General features: G+C 50.2%; 1 protein-coding gene across 4 annotated transcripts in view; it reads left to right on the top strand.

Annotated features, from left to right (window-relative positions):
• Positions 1-15,414, top strand: part of GDAP1 (ganglioside induced differentiation associated protein 1) — a 74,820-nt gene that overhangs the window by 48,757 nt on the left and 10,649 nt on the right. For 3 of the 4 annotated variants that reach the window (XM_074987065.1, XM_074987064.1, XM_074987066.1), the window contains exon 3: positions 14,389-14,581. In XM_074987065.1, the coding sequence (XP_074843166.1) occupies positions 14,476-14,581 (106 nt within the window). In that variant the 5' untranslated portion in view covers positions 14,389-14,475. Of the gene's footprint in view, positions 1-12,931; positions 13,077-14,388; positions 14,582-15,414 lie in introns of those variants that run through there. The other variant, XM_074987063.1, reaches the window with a different exon arrangement.

Here is a 15,414-nt window from a genome sequence, read left to right as displayed (position 1 = left end):
TGTAGGGGTGCATGAGCCAGGGCCGGAGGGGGTATGCCGCATCTGCGATGACGCAGAGGGGCATGGTGGTGTCCCCCACAGGGATCTCCTGCTGGGGGATGTAGGTCCCCGCCTCCAGCCGGTGGCACAGGCCCGAGTTCTGGAATACCCAGGCATCGTGGGTGCTGCCAGGTCAGCCCACATAAATGTCCAGGAAACGGCCCCAGCTGTCCACCAAGGCCTGGAGGACCACTGAGTGGTAGCCCTTCCGGTTTATGTAGCGTGCTCCACTGTGCTCTGGGGCACGGATGGGGATGTGAGTCCCATCCAGAGCCCCGAAGCAATTGGGAAAGCCCAGGGTGGCAAACCCCGCGATGGCAGCATCCGGGTTCCCAAGCCTCACGAGCCTGTGGAGGAGCAGGGCGTTGATGGCGTGGATGACCTGCAGGGGAAGCACATGGGAGAGCACCAATGAGGGGTGTGCAGGGTGTGTGTGGCCCTCCCCTCCCCTCCCCTGCCAGGGCTGCCTCCCTCCCCTCCCCCCGTGGGTCCTCTTACCTCCATGAGGACAGCCCCGACAGTGGCCTTGCCGACACCAAACTGCTGGCCCACGGATCGGTAGCTGTCTGGAGTGGCCAGCTTCCAGACAGTGATGCCGACCCATTTCTCGACGCTGAGGGCACGCCGCATGGCAGTGTCCTGGTGCCTGAGTGCGGGGGTGAGCCACTGGCATAGCTCCAGAAATGTCTGCCGGCTCATCCGAAAGTTCTGGAGCCAGCGGTCATCGTCCCACTCTCTGAGCACCAGCCGCTCCCACCAGTCGGTGCTGGTGGGGTAGCTTCACAGCCGGCGGCGTATGGGCGGGGGGGGGGTGCTGCAGGGTTGGGGGTTGAGTCCTCCTCCCCTGCGGGCAGCTCCTCCTCTGTGGTAAGGTGGTGCTCAGCTGCCTCCTGCATGGCATCGAGCAGGGCGAGCACTGCTCCTGCAGGGCCGGCTGTGCGGACCTCTGGCTGCTGCTGCTGGGGGTCCATGACTGCGTCGCTCGAGGTGTGCGTGCCTATGGCTCTGCAGACCATGTGCTGTGCAGGCTGCGTGTGTCTGGGAGGGGCCCTTTAAGGGAGCGGCTAGCTGTTGCCCCGGAAGCGCTAGTCTGCCCTGTGACCCTGTCTGCAGCTGTTCCTGGCACCCTTATTTCGATGTGTGCTACTTTGGTGTGTAGACGTTCCCTCGCAGCGCCTATTTCGATGTGGTGCTGCGCAACGTCGACGTTGAACATCGATGTTGCCAGCCCTGGAGGACGTGTAGACGTTATTCATCGAAATAGCCTATTTCGATGTCGCTACATCGAAATAAGCTACTTCGATGTAGCATTCACGTGTAGATGTAGCTTTAATGGAGTAAAGAGGTGATAGCTCATAGATTTCATGTTTCTGTATCCCATGCCACTGATTTTCATTGTATTAAGTTTCAAATTTCATTTCGACCATCTTTAACTTTATCATACATACCTAATACAAATAAAATGCTAAATACTCAAATACTCGATTTACAGACTTAAGTTGAATCCCAAATTTACTCTGGTTCAAACCATCAAGTGACATATGCTTCATCATGCACAGGAAGATGAAATCCCCCATGATCCTCCCAGTCTGACCTGGTGGAAAATTCTTTCCCCATCTTGTGAATGTGCATGCTGAGCACATGAGTGAAACACACACGCCAGACACCAGGAAAAGAATTCTCTGTCGTAACACAAAGCTGCCTTCTCGAGTGTCCCATCTCTAGCCACTGGACATATTTGCTAATGGCAATCACAGTCGTACCATCCACACCATAAACTTCTCAAGCTCAGTCTTAAAATAGTTTGTGGTTTTTGCCCCCCCCACACTCCACTACTTCCCATGAAAGGATGTTCAACAACTTCACTACTCTGAAATCTAGACCTTAGACTAATTTCAACCCTAAATTTACCGAAGTGTAGTTGATATCCATTTTTTCTTGTGCCTGCATTTGGTCTTAACTTAAACCACTTCTTTCCCTCTCTGGTACTTATCTCTCTAATATATTTATAGCAATCAAACACATCTCCCCTTAGTTGTCATTTTGTTTGGCTAAACAAGCGAAGCTCTTTAAGTCTGTTCTTGTAAGGCAGCCTCCACTGCTTTGGTCATTATTGCAGACCTCCTCTGCAACTGTTTGAGCTTGAATTCCTCTTTCTTAAACATGGGAGACCAGACTTGCTCACACTATTCCAGGTGAGGTCTCACCAGTGCCTTGGATGATGGTAATAACACTTCCCTGTTTCACCTGGAAACACATCACTTGATTCATCCTAGGATTACATTAGCCTTTTTCACAGCTGCACCTACCAATAGTCCCAAATTGATGTGTATCAGCCAATTGTGATCAACCAATATGCTCAGATTTTTCTCCTCCTCTGACAGTACTATCTACTGTGCCTAAGTATGTGACACTCATCTTACAGTAAGGATCCTTGTTGTTAGTCTTTAAGTTCTATAACCTTGTATTTCACACTATTTACTCCCATTGCTATTAATTCAGTTTTCAGTCCTCCAAATCTTCTTTTAGGATATTCTGGTCCTCTGCCATATCTCCCAACTTGGTGTCATCCTCAAATTTTATTCCCACTTTTTGTGCCAAGTCCCTTAATTCAATTGTCAAAACCAGTTCTCGAGGAATTCTATTTGTAACCTTCCTCCAACTTGACAGTTCACCTTTCAGCGCGATCTTTTGTAATGTATCCTTTAGGCACCTTTCAATTCTCGTATTAGTGCTCACCTTCTGCAGTGTAACTAATAATTTCCCATTTGGGCCTTTATTAAATGCTCTTCTGAAATTCAGGTAGATTAAATCTACTGCATTACCTTTGTCTAGATAAAAATAAGTTATGTTCTCAAAGACAGAGACCAGGTTGGTCTGGCACGATCTACCTTTTGTAAAACCATTTTGTATGTTATTCCAATTATGTTTTTAACTTCTCGGTCCTTAACTGCTCTCTCTTTTGAAATTTATTCTAAGACCTTTCACATAATTGATGTCCAAGTACAGGCCTGGAGTTTCACAGATATTTTTCCCTTTCTTAAATATAGATTCTATGTTCGCATTCTCAAGTCATAGGAGACAACCCCTGAGTTTATGGATTCAATAAAAATCCTTGCTGTTGGTCATGTAATTTATGTCCCAGTTGCTTTAATGTGGGAGGATATTGGGCATAGATTATCCAGGCCATCTGATTTGGTTGCATTAAACTGAGATAGGCTGCCACCTCTGATATGGTAATTTCTACCTTCATGGCTACCTCCCATTACCCACCATGCTACTGACTCAGAGCTCATTGTCACTCTGATTAAAAACTGAGGCAAAGTGTTCATTTGAACCACACCTAGATTATCTTTAATCTCCACCCCATCCTCAGTGCTTAGCAGTCCCACATCTTATTTCCTGATTTTGTTTTTATTAATACAGCCAAATAACCTTTTACTATTGTTTAATTTCCTTTGCGAAGTCTAACTCTGCTTGACTTTTGGCAGGTCTTACTCTTATCCTACACCTTCTGACCTCCAAGAGGTAGCTTTGCTTTCTACTCCATCCCTTGGCCCATTCTTTGTAGACTCTCTGCTGTCTCTAAACATTTGGTTTGAGATGCTTGTTTGTTCAGTTTGATGTGACTCTCATTCCTATAATTTTTACCCTAAGTTGACATGCAGGCTGCAGATAGTTTCTGCACCTGGGATTTAAGATCATTCTAAACCTCCTCCACATTCAGATCCTTGAGTTCTTCTATCCACTCCACTTCCCTAAATAAGTCCCTTCATTTTTTTCCTCAAGTTTGCCCTTTTGAAATCAAGTACTTACTATGTTTGCAGACTTATTTTGGTTTATCCTTCCATTTAGCTGAAAGTGAATTAACTCACAATCATTCAGATCATGACTATAGAGGTAGACATGTTAGACTTATCCAGATAACCTTTGCTTTTCTAAATCATTGTACATGTTTCTTTTAATTTCATTGACATTTCCTTTTTTGGAGATTCTATTTGTGCAAGGAAACATTTGTGCTTTACTAGAACTTTCTTATCTTTAAAATTTTAGGCTGCACAGGTGGAGAGCTGACATACGAACACAGTCCTGAACATCTCTGTCTCACAGGACTGGTGACCGACCAACTCAGCCCTGCCTACCCTGTGCTCTTTGCTCTCCATACCTGGCTGGGCCCTTGGGATGGAGCTACTTCTCCTGGTATCTAGTGTCACATTTTCCTGAGTCAACACACTGAGGGGAGCATGCCAGGGTCTCATGCTTCCCCTCTCCAGATTTCTGCCAGCTACCTCTTGGAGGTCAGAAAGAGCCTGGCTGAGCACCAAGTACTTCAGAGAATGTGACCAGCAGTAGCTTTTCTGGCATTGTGTAGGAGGGATGAGAGCTGGTCCCAGCTGCAAGGGAACCAGGGAGAAGGGGGAATGAATATTCTGGCCCACGTCTTTGCAGAACTCATCTTTACCACTCATTTCACATGCTCCTGTGGCTGGAAGCAGCTTATATCTTCCCACCCACACCGTGTCAAAAGATGGCTAACTCCTCCAGGCTGCTGCCACCCTCTGACGTAACCTACCCTCCTCCTGTCCCCTGACTAAAGCATGGGCATGATGGGGTTAAACCCTAAGGATGCATGGTGCACCAGGGTCCAGGGAGACTGACTGTAGGGGCTTCAGTGAACCTAGCTTGAGAGGTGTCTCACCAGGGGCGAGTGTCTAGGAGACAGAGTAACCCCGCAATCCCTGCAGGTAGGAGCCAGGGTGAGGGGGGCAGCTGAAGAAGGTGCTAAGCCCAAGCCTCTGCCTGAGACATAGATGCTGACTTCTTCTCTAGCCAGGCGTTTTGACACTCCCACATCAGCTCCAAGCCCCACACTCTATCCACGCCTTCCCCAGGTGCCTGCCTGCCTCTTCCTGTCCCTGCTCAGTCCCCACTTCATCCCCATGCCACCCCTTTGCGCCAAGCTCCTGCCTCTTCCCTCTTCCTCCCCTGAACACACTGCTTCCCTGCTCCCCTCCCTCCCTCTTAGAGGATTGTGAATGTCACACAACAGCTGTTCCGAGGAAGGTGGGAAACACTGGGGGGAGGGGGAAGAGTTGGTCAGCAGAGCTGCTGGCAGGTGAGAGGCTCTGTGTGTGTTTGTGCGCGCGCACCCTGGGGGGCGGGGTGGGGAGCTTGGCTGAGCACTTTTACCGTGGCTGGCTCTCTGCACAGTACTGGCAGCAGGAGGCACCCTGCCAGAGAGGATATACAGGAGCAGCGGGACTGGGGAGTAGAGGTGTGGTAAAACAGGGAGAAGGCACGGAGGGAAGGGGCAGAACTTAAAGGCGACATGTATCTGGCCACTGCCTGGCACTTACCTGTATCACTAGCCACCACAGGTTGTAGCATGCAGCCAATGCTGACTGGAATGGGACAGGGCCTTACTGGCTGAGAGCCAGAATGGAGTGGAGGCTGCACTGCCAGATCAGCAGGAGGAGCGGCCGGCACCATGCACTGCAGCTTTGCCATGTCTCCAATCTTGCACACTCACCCTCAAGCTCTCAGCTGGGGAGTTGGTGAGCAGGGATCTGTCTAGCAGCAGGACGAGCCAATACTGATGGGGGGGGGGGGCAGGAAGAAACAGAAAAATACAGGACAATTTGCCTGGTTTTTAAGAATAAAATGGAGACGTTTGCAAGAGTGTTTAAGTATAGGACTGTCCCTTTAACAGCAAGGCATCTGATCACCCTATGTAATGGTAATCTGGCGTGTACAGACAGGATAGTACAGTGCACTCTGTTGATCCAAAAATCTCTGATATTTTGCATTTGAATAAACAAATGGTGTCTCATTTTCCAGTAAAATTTCAGAATTAACTGGACAACTGAGTGAGTACTTCAGAGAAGGAATTTCTCAGAGGGCTAATACAATTCTTATTTTTTATTAAAGAGAAAATTCATAACTGTGAAGCATCAGAAAGAATTAAGGCTACTTAAACACTGCTGTAATTTCCAAGTCAACCAACCATTTGGCTATGATGATTTGTTGTCATGTGTAAATAATTATTTTAATCTCTCTCAGACAACATACTATGGAAAATTTAGTATCAGGCTCCCCATATTTTAATGTACAATTTCTCAAGAAAATTGCATAATACTCAGTTACTAGGATACATGTATATAATTTGTTTGAGTGGAAGTCCTGGGGGCTGATCCAACTCTCACTGAAGTCAGTGGAAAGATCTCTATTAACTTCTGTGAGAACTGGATCAGGCCTTTATTATAGCTTAGAAAGAGGAATGCTCTCAAGTTCCCCAGTGTGTCTTCTTATTCTGTTAGGGTGTGTTTATACTACAGTTCAGTTTCAAAAGAACGTCTTTTGAAAGAGAACATCGAAAGATGCTCTTTTGAAATGGAGCGTCCACACACGCCAGTGGGGACAGAAGGTTCAGTCCGTCCTTTCAAAAGGCCCCCAGCGCAAGTTTGAAAGAGCGCATCCACACACACCAGGGTGCTCTGTTGAAAGAGCAGGGCAGGAAGCACCACAGGCAGGGTCACATGGCAAATGAGCCCTTCCAGGGCTGTCGCTTGCCATCCCTTTAAAGCCCCCCCATAAGTCCCCCCACCAGCAGAGAGAGCGAGAGCGAGCGAGCGAGAGAGAGAGCGAGCAGAGCAGGCATCCCAGGCCCCCATGGACCCCGTACAGCAGCACCCCAGGATTGAGGCCATGGCCAGCGTACAGTCTACTGTGCTCCAGCGGCTCCGGGTGGCCATTCTGCTAGTCGACCTCCTGGAGGCCGCCCTCAGCGTGCGATGTCCCCAGCCAGTCCCCCAGGTCACCTGCCACTTGTGAAGCTTCCCCACAAGCAGCGACTGGTGGAACCGGCTGGTGCTGGAGGACTGGAGCAATGACCGGTGGCTACAGAACTTCAGGATGACCAAGGGGACATTCCTGGAACTGTGCCACTGGCTTGCCACTGGGACACCCGCATGAGGCCAGTGCTCCCGCTACAGAAAAGGGCGGCCATCGCCCTTTGGAAGCTGGCCACCCCGGACAGTTACCGCTCCATCGGGCCACCAGTTTGGGGTGGGCAAAGCCACCGTCGGGGCCATCCTCATCGAGCTGAGCCGTGGCTGGGTCACATCCATATACTGTATGCAGGGGGCAGGGGACGTCCCAGCAAGGGGCACTATCAGGGAGTGGTGGGGCATCCCCTGCCCGGGACAGGGGTGGGGCGTGGTGGGGGGTGGCTGTGCAGGTTGCAGGCCAGGCCACGCTCACGAGCACGCCCCCCCTTACCACCCCACAGGTCGTCCGTGCTATCAACAAGGTGCTCCTGCAGCAGTTGATCCGTGTCCGGGACCTGGACGACACCATACGGGGCTTCCAGGAGCTGGGCTTCCCCAACTGCTTCGGGGCCCTGGACGGCACCGGTATCACCATTAGGGCCCCTGAGCACAGTCATAGGCCTATGTGAATCGGAAGGGCTACCACTCCGTGGTCCTGCAGGCGCTCATGGATGCCAACAGCTGGTTCCAGGACATCTGTGTGGGCTGGTCTGGCTGTGCCCATGACACCAGGGTTTTCAGGCACTCGGGACTGGGATGCAGCATGGCCCAGGGTACCTTCCTCCCCCAGCGGGAGCTGCCCATTGGGGATATGACAGTGCCTCCGTGTATGGTGGCGGATGTGGCTTACTCCCTGCAGGCCTGGCTCATAAGGCCATACATGGGGCACGTCCAGCTGAGCCAGGACCATTTTAATGAGCTCTTCAGGTGCCTCCACTACACATGCACAGGGGACATGGGGTGGAACACAAAAATAAACATTTTAATACAAATAACAACATATAAGTCTTTTTTAGACAACTATTTACTGGGGGTGGAATGGGTAATGGGGGCAGGGAGTAACCGTTTACAGGGGTGGAGAGGCCCTGGGCGGGCTCCCAGGGAGGGGGGCAGCATTAGTGCTCCTGGGGGCTCGACGGGCATGATCCCCGTTGCCCATGCCCTGCCCGTCCCCCCCCATGTCCGTGCCAGGCCAGGTCCAGTGGCACGGACTGGTAGGAGTGCACCTGGGCCGAGCCTCTGTGGGCTGTGCAGGGTCGGCGTGGGGGGCAGGAGCTGTGGCCTCCCCCTGGCCACCCCTCGCCAGCCACATGTGGGCCAGATGGATGAGGTCGGACAGGGGAAGGTGGGTCAAGACCAGGGCAGCGAGGTCGGGCATTTGCGGGTGGTGGGGTCGGAGGGCAGACCAGGGAGTGAGGGGAGGTTGGAAGCGGGGAGGCCGAGTAGGGGACAGAGGAGGTTGGCGGGTGGGTGATGGGGGATGGAGGATGGTGAGGTGGGGGCAGGAGGGGCGGCTGTGGGAGTGGCTGGTGATGGGGCAGCAGTCGGGTCCCGGTGGCCAGCCATGGCCTGGGCAGGGTGTCGAGGTTGGCCGCCACCCGGTCCCAGGCCCGTCGCTCCATGTCCAGCCACTCCCACAGCACGCTGGAAAAGTCCCGCAGTGCTGCAGTGCGTGCAGCATCCCCCGTTTCCCCCTCCCCACCCAGATGGTGCTGGTGGATGGCCCGGTGGCAAGCCCACGCAGGGACAGTACGGGGTCCAGGTAGCTCCCTCTCGCCTTCTGTGGTGGGGCTGGTCCGGCCGCTGGCTATGGGAGCTGTGGAGACAAAAGGGGAGAGTGGGGGGACATGAGTCCCAAGCACTGAATCATGCGCCCCCCCCCCCCCCCGCCAGGTGCCCTGTGATGCTCATGTTCTGAGGTTCCCTGTGTGGGTACCAGGGGCACAAGCTGCCCCACGCTGCCCCTCCCGGTCCCCCTACAGCCAGCCGGGCTGTGGTGCTGTCCCACTTGCGTGGTGCTGAGTGCTGCGTGTTGGCCCCCTGTCCGGGCCGGGGGACTGCAGCTGTCTGGAGTCCACAGGACCTGGGGTGGCAGGCATGTGGGGGGGCTGCGGCAACCCTGGTCTAGATGAGATGACCCCTCCTCAGCCCCGGGGTGGCGGGTGTGCAGGTCACCTACTTGTGGGTTCCTCCAGGAAGCTAGGCAAGGTACGGGTAGATGGGGCCCAGCTGGATGGCCTGGATGGGATGTCGATGACAAGGGCCCCCTCGCTTGAGCCCTCATCATCGCTGGTAGTGTCCAGCCTCCGTGCGCGCCTGGTGCCAGGTGTGGGTCTGGGATGGTCCTTCCCCTCTGTCCTTGTCTCAGGCTCCTGCTCCAATGCCAGAACCGTTGTGTCCAGCAGCACGGCCGGGGGTCCCACCTCCTCAGGCCCAAGGAGGTGGTCCAGGTCTTTATAGTAGGGGCAGCTGGTGGGCACTGCCCCTGACCGCCCAGCTGTGTCCCGGGCCCTGCAGTGTCCCTGGTGCAGATCCTTCACCTTGGACTGCACCTGGTCCGGGGTCCAGGTGGGGTGACCCCAGCCGGCAAGGCCTATGGTGAGGCGCTGGAATGCCGCCGTGTTCCTGTGCCAGACCCCCGTCTGGTGCAGGACCTCCTTGACTCCCCAGAGGGCAAGGAGGTCCTGCACCTCAGCGTCTGTCCAGGAGGGGGCCTGGTGCTTGGGGGGGCTGGCTCCCTTCCTGGAAGGGCTCCCTGGTTTCTTTGGGGGGCCCCTGCAGTGGGTGGGGGTTGGGGACACTGGCCATGGTGCTGAGGAGGGCTCTGGGCTGGCTGGAGCATTGTCACAGGGAGTCTACTGCACAGGAGTGTGGGCTCCCTGCTGCCTGCATGCTCACAGCTTCCTGACTGAAGGTTTCTGGGAGCCTGCATCCTGAAATGCGTCTGGACACTGGAGCCATAGATCTCCACTTGTGCTGGGAGCAGCACCACCGCTTACCAGCTGATCGCGGCCATGGAGGGCCTGCTCTTTCAAAAGAGCAGACTGTGGAGCATCTACACTTGCACTCTTTCGAAATAATCTTTCGAAGGAGGGCGCTCTTCCCATCCCGGGAAGGGAGGACCGACTTCAAAAGAATGGGGGAGCTTTTTTTAAGTTAATTTCAAAAGAGCACCGTGTGTGTAGACGCTCTGCGGCTTCTCTCGAAAGAACTCAGTCTTCCGATCTGGATTCCAAATGTACTTGCTAGTATAGACGCACCCTTAGTGCCACACAAACTGCAGAGCTGACACATTCAAATTTTCTCAGCGAGGAACTCCAGTTTTCTCAGCCATGCTAATTACAATCTCCTGTTTTGCCGAGTTCAGATCTGAGATAATGCCCTCCTAACAGCAAGTCTAATTTCTTTTCTGTAGTGGTTTTTCCAAGCTTTTAAATCTAGCTCACAAATGCTAGCATTGATTATAATTGTCTTGTACTAGCTCTAATTGGAATTCAGGATCCAAGAGCAGTATAACATGAGCCTGATTTTCTAAGACAGTATTCTAAACTATGAAGGTTTATATTTTATCCTATCTGATGTAACTCTTAGGACATTAAGCTATATAGACATTTGTACAACCCCAATAAGTTCTAAGTCTCAATTATTTCTTGTGGTAATGAATTCCTCAGTTTGATATGGATTTTACAAAGAAGAATTTCCTTTTATCAGTTTGAAGTGTATTTTCTTTCAAAAATGTCATTGACTCTCCCATTGCTTTTGTGTTGAGAGTGTCTGTAGGAACACACATTGTAACTTTTCTGTACCATTCATTATTTTGTATGCCTGTGTTATGCTCAGATTTCCCCTTCATCACTTTGTTGCAGGGCACAAAGTATACCCGCAGAACAGTAACAAGCAGTAACAAAAAGGTGTGTGTGTGTAGCGTCAGCCCCTTGAAATACTGCTGAACTCCTCTGAGGAAGTTTGTGTTGCTGACCTTGCCAGAGTCCTTAGGTTCAGGGGAATCCAAGGAATGCAGTTGTGCCTCACTCTTGCAAATATTACAGGGGTGGGATTTGACTCTTTGCTCCCCTTTCCTCTTCTTTTAATGCCTTGATCACAATTACAGAAGTAAGTAGCTCTGAACTCTGGGTGAAATCCTGGTTCTGTTGACATCCGTGGAACAACTTCTGTTTACTTCACTAGAGTGTGAGAATTTTACACAGTATGTGCAAAGCGAAATAAAACGCATTTAGCACAAACAGGCACTAAAACTCAACCTCCTAGACTAAGGTTTGGCTTGCTTTGCCCTGGCTGTGGGGAATATTTAGCGTAAGACAGGGTAATTCCAGAAAAGGCTTTCCAATCACTCCTGCTAGCTGCAAGAGCTGCGAGAGCTGACATAACCTATGCACCTTTTTCACTCACCCACAAAAGATGCCTCCTGCACTTTCCTGGGAAAGGGGACCTAATGTCTGGGACATGTCAGTGACACTGTCAGAAAATGCTTTCAATCACTTTTCCTCATGCTCTGGTATGAAGGGAGCAATTTCTGTTGGATGTGGTTGAATCCTACCTCATAACCATTCCATCCTTGTTTATTCTTTGTGGAGAACAAAAAAGGATGGAAATCATTTTGTTTCTTCTGTAAGTCACCTTTAAACATTCAAGGAGCATTGGCTCCCTCGTTTAGGCTGAAAGGAAATATATGAAGGACCAATACATGTTTTATAAAACTGTAACTGGGCCTCTGCCAATATTTAATGTACTAGTAATACTACAAGAAACAGGTGGGAAAGGTGTCCCAGGATTGTGTTAATTAGGCAAACCATATTTCCCTGTCCCAAATATAACACAGGGAGATATGTGGGGTGGGGTGGTTCTTCCTGTCTCCTCCAAGCCCCTGGGAGCCAGGAAGGAAGCGGCAGTCGCCTGCCCTCCCCAGCCAGCAGGAGCCCCAAGGAAGCAGCAGTATTGGGGCAGCTGAGGCACTTCCCCATTGCCTTCCACAAGCCCCAGGGACAGCTGCCCATGTTCTCTCCACTTCCTGGAGCCCTGGGGAGGGGGAAAGTAGGCTCACCTGCAGGCTCCCTGCTCTCCCGCCAGAAGCTGAGCAGCTGCTGGTGGAAAATATAGAACAGTGAGTCCCTTTTCCAAATAAGTCAGGATGCCTTTTTGGCCTCTCAAATACGGGACTGTCCCTCCAAAAGTGAGACAGATGGTCATCTTTCTGTTAATGGTCTTGTTGGTTTACATCCCTCGTGGTTTTACTCCTCAGAAAAAACATATTTTTCATGAAAGTCATTATGTAATTAAGTGATTGTTAAAACATCCATTTATTAATCAAGAATAAACAAACTTTCCTGGGTTATAGAGTTTCTACAGGTACATCTATAATTATGCTTGGGTAAGGCACAGTCTGCTTAAAATAGCTAAAACTGCTGGGCAGGGGCGATGCCCAGAAGGACTGGCTCCTAAACGGTTTGGCCTAACCTTGGCAAATCAGCCACTCTTGACTGAGGCCCTATAAACACCCGAACAGATGGGATACACTCACTTTTTGGTGGTGGAGGGACGTTGGGCGCTTTAGGCCAGATTTTGCCCTGCAGTTTCTGCCGTACCACAATTACGTTTTTTCAGAAAGGTCTTATTTTATAATTCAAAATCATGCCGGCAAAGGTGTGCAAGGAGGAGGGGAAAGGCGAAGGGGGAGACAGCGGCACCGCATCAGCTCTGGAGCGGGCAGCTGCGTTGGGTTTCCCCCGCAGAGGTTAGCCAGGCCCTGGGCTAGGTTGGAGCTTTAACCCCGGAGGCCCGTGTAGGAGTGGCTGGGGCAGAGAGGCGCTGTCGATGGCGCAGCACCAGCCCCCGCAATCCGAGGATCCCACGTTTTCCCCCCTGTCTCTGCCCCGCGCTGCCCCGCCTCCCACCCCGGGTTGAACACCTCTAGCATCCCGCCCCGCCCGTGCCTCCCGCGCCCGCCTCTTCCCTTCCCCCTGCAGCCGGGCATCGGCTTCGGCGGCGGCCACGGAGCATGCTCCGAGCACTGGAGCACGCTCAGTAGCAGGCTGGGAGCCCGGCCCTGAGCCCCAGGCCGCCGCGGCTGGGTAGGAGGGAGCGATGGCGCAGGAGGATGCAGCGGCGGCTGGCGCCGTGCGCCCGGCTGAGAGCGCGGCGGAGCCCAAGTTAATACTGTACCACTGGACCCACTCGTTCTGCTCCCAGAAGGTGAGTGCGTGGGAGCTTTGGGGAGCGCCAAAGATCAGCACCTGGACAGATCCGCTGGTCCTGGCTCTCTCCTCTGGGGCGGCAGCAGCTCAGTGGGCTTCCTCCTTGTGAGTCCCAGCCTGGGGGGTTCAGCATGGCCCGAGGGGTGCGGTGCTGGTGTCAGGATCCGGATAAGGAGAAGGTGGCGAGTGGCAAGGCCACAATGGTTTCTTTCTAGGCCTTGCAGGGCTTGCAGGGTTCTGCAAGGAACTGTGGTCATTTTGAAACGCAGATTCCGTAAATCTGTGGCAGTGAGGAGAGGTGCCTGTGAGGAAAGATGACCAGTGGGTTTAAAAATGAAAAAATAACACTGAGTTGTTAAAATGTGGTATCATTTTGAATGGTACTTCTGGATTCTGCAGCATGTAACAAGGACATCAGCATGTGAATCTAATGCAGAAACATTTTGGTACTCATTGTTAAAGGCCTTTTCCCTCACTTTTATTGCAGATGGTTCCATTGCCAAAACCAACAATTGTATAGTAAAATACGACACAGCCTAGTAGTGGAAAGCTTTCACGCCCAGTGCACTCACAAGAGCAGTACCGAAAGGGGGTTGGTATTTAGAAATCTGGCTGCTCTTTTTTACATTCATTCAGAGAAGACCTGTCTCACCAGCAAGCCAGAGTCTTTAGCTAGGCTTTGTGAACATTAACCTGCTGCTTAATAAGTAATATCCAATGTAGCATGTTAATATTTTTTTGGTAACTTGAGCTTAATAAAAAGTTCCAAAATAGTGTGCCTCAATTCATGTTATGTACACAGAACATATCGGAAGTGATACGGGAAAGGAATTTAGAAATCACTAAAATTATAGTGCCAGGTTTTAAACTATTTTAAAAAAACATTTTGTGTTATTCATTTATTTAAAGTTTTTCAGTGATTTCCAGGAATATCTGGCAGTCAAATAACCACCAGCTCTTTTATGTTAGTGATAAATGTGTTGAAAGAAGAGTTTTAGGCAATTATAATTATTCTTAGCTGTTGTTATTGTTTATTGTACTTAAGTACCCCAACTGACATTAAGACTTAGTTGTGCAAGGTACAGTACATAGTCCCCACCTAAAGAGAACACAATTTAAATAGGCAAAGGTTATGAGAGGAGGCAGGTGAAGTGATTTTCCAAAAGCCATACTGCTGAACAGTGGTGCAGCTGGGACTCTACCCCAATATTCCTGACTCCTACTGAAATGCATTGCTCCTCTCATGGAACAGACCATCAGTTTATCCATGGTAAATAGCTTAATCAAGTAATCCATGCAATATTTTTCAGGTGCGCTTAGTAATTGCTGAAAAAGCACTGAAATGTGAAGAACATGATGTAAGTTTACCCTTGAGTGAGCACAATGAACCTTGGTTTATGCGTTTAAACTCATCTGGAGAAGTGCCTGTCCTTATCCATGGGGAGAATATTATTTGTGAAGCCACACAGATTATTGATTATCTGGAAGGGACATTCAGGAATGGTAATGACTTTTTTTTTGAGTTTATATCAGTTTTAATGCAATACTTATATGTCTCTGTGTAGAGTTTTGTTCAGATCTGTAAAAGGTTCCCTTTCCGCAAGCAAACTGATTGCACTGAAAATACTTTAACATGTATTTGGTAAAATGATTGATAGTCTAATCACTTATCTTGGTAGCACACTGAGGTCAGTGATATGACAATACTTTGCTGGACTAATTGTGTGATGAGAACTAACATGAGACAATTTCACAGGTGGTTGCAAAATGTTTGCCATTTTTAGAAAGAACCTCTCACACAAAAATGGTGCAGTTACCTGCATAATTCCAGAATAAAACTTTTTAAAAAACATTATACACTGAATGTGAAAAAGAGCAGTGTGTGTGTGTGTGTGTGTGTGTGTGTGTGTGTGTGTGTGTGTGTGTGTGTGTGTGTGTGTACATACCTGCATATATGTGCACACACAAATAGAACAACGAGACAGAAGTGGAAGGGTAGCAGAGAAGTATCCGTGTTAGTTTGTACTCCAACAAAACAAAACAGCAGAAATGTAGCACTTTCAAGACAAACAGAATGATTTATTCAGTGATGAGTTTTCATGGGACAGACCCACTTCAGAAGTGGGAAGAGTAAACTATGGTAATAAGAAAGGAATAATGACATACCTTGACATACCTTGACATTACAAAACTTGCCATTACTAGGAAATGGCAGGAACCATGTATAAAATAAATTATATATATAGATACATTTGCCTGTGCACAGAAAATATTTCTTGCATTTGGGTACAGGAGCCTCCTTTTGTATTGGTCCTCTTTAGTTAGGTCTCTCATAT

This window comes from Carettochelys insculpta, chromosome 2 (genome assembly GCF_033958435.1).
Source record: "Carettochelys insculpta isolate YL-2023 chromosome 2, ASM3395843v1, whole genome shotgun sequence".
Taxonomy (NCBI): domain Eukaryota; kingdom Metazoa; phylum Chordata; order Testudines; family Carettochelyidae; genus Carettochelys; species Carettochelys insculpta.
This window is presented reverse-complemented; position numbering and strand designations above follow the sequence as displayed.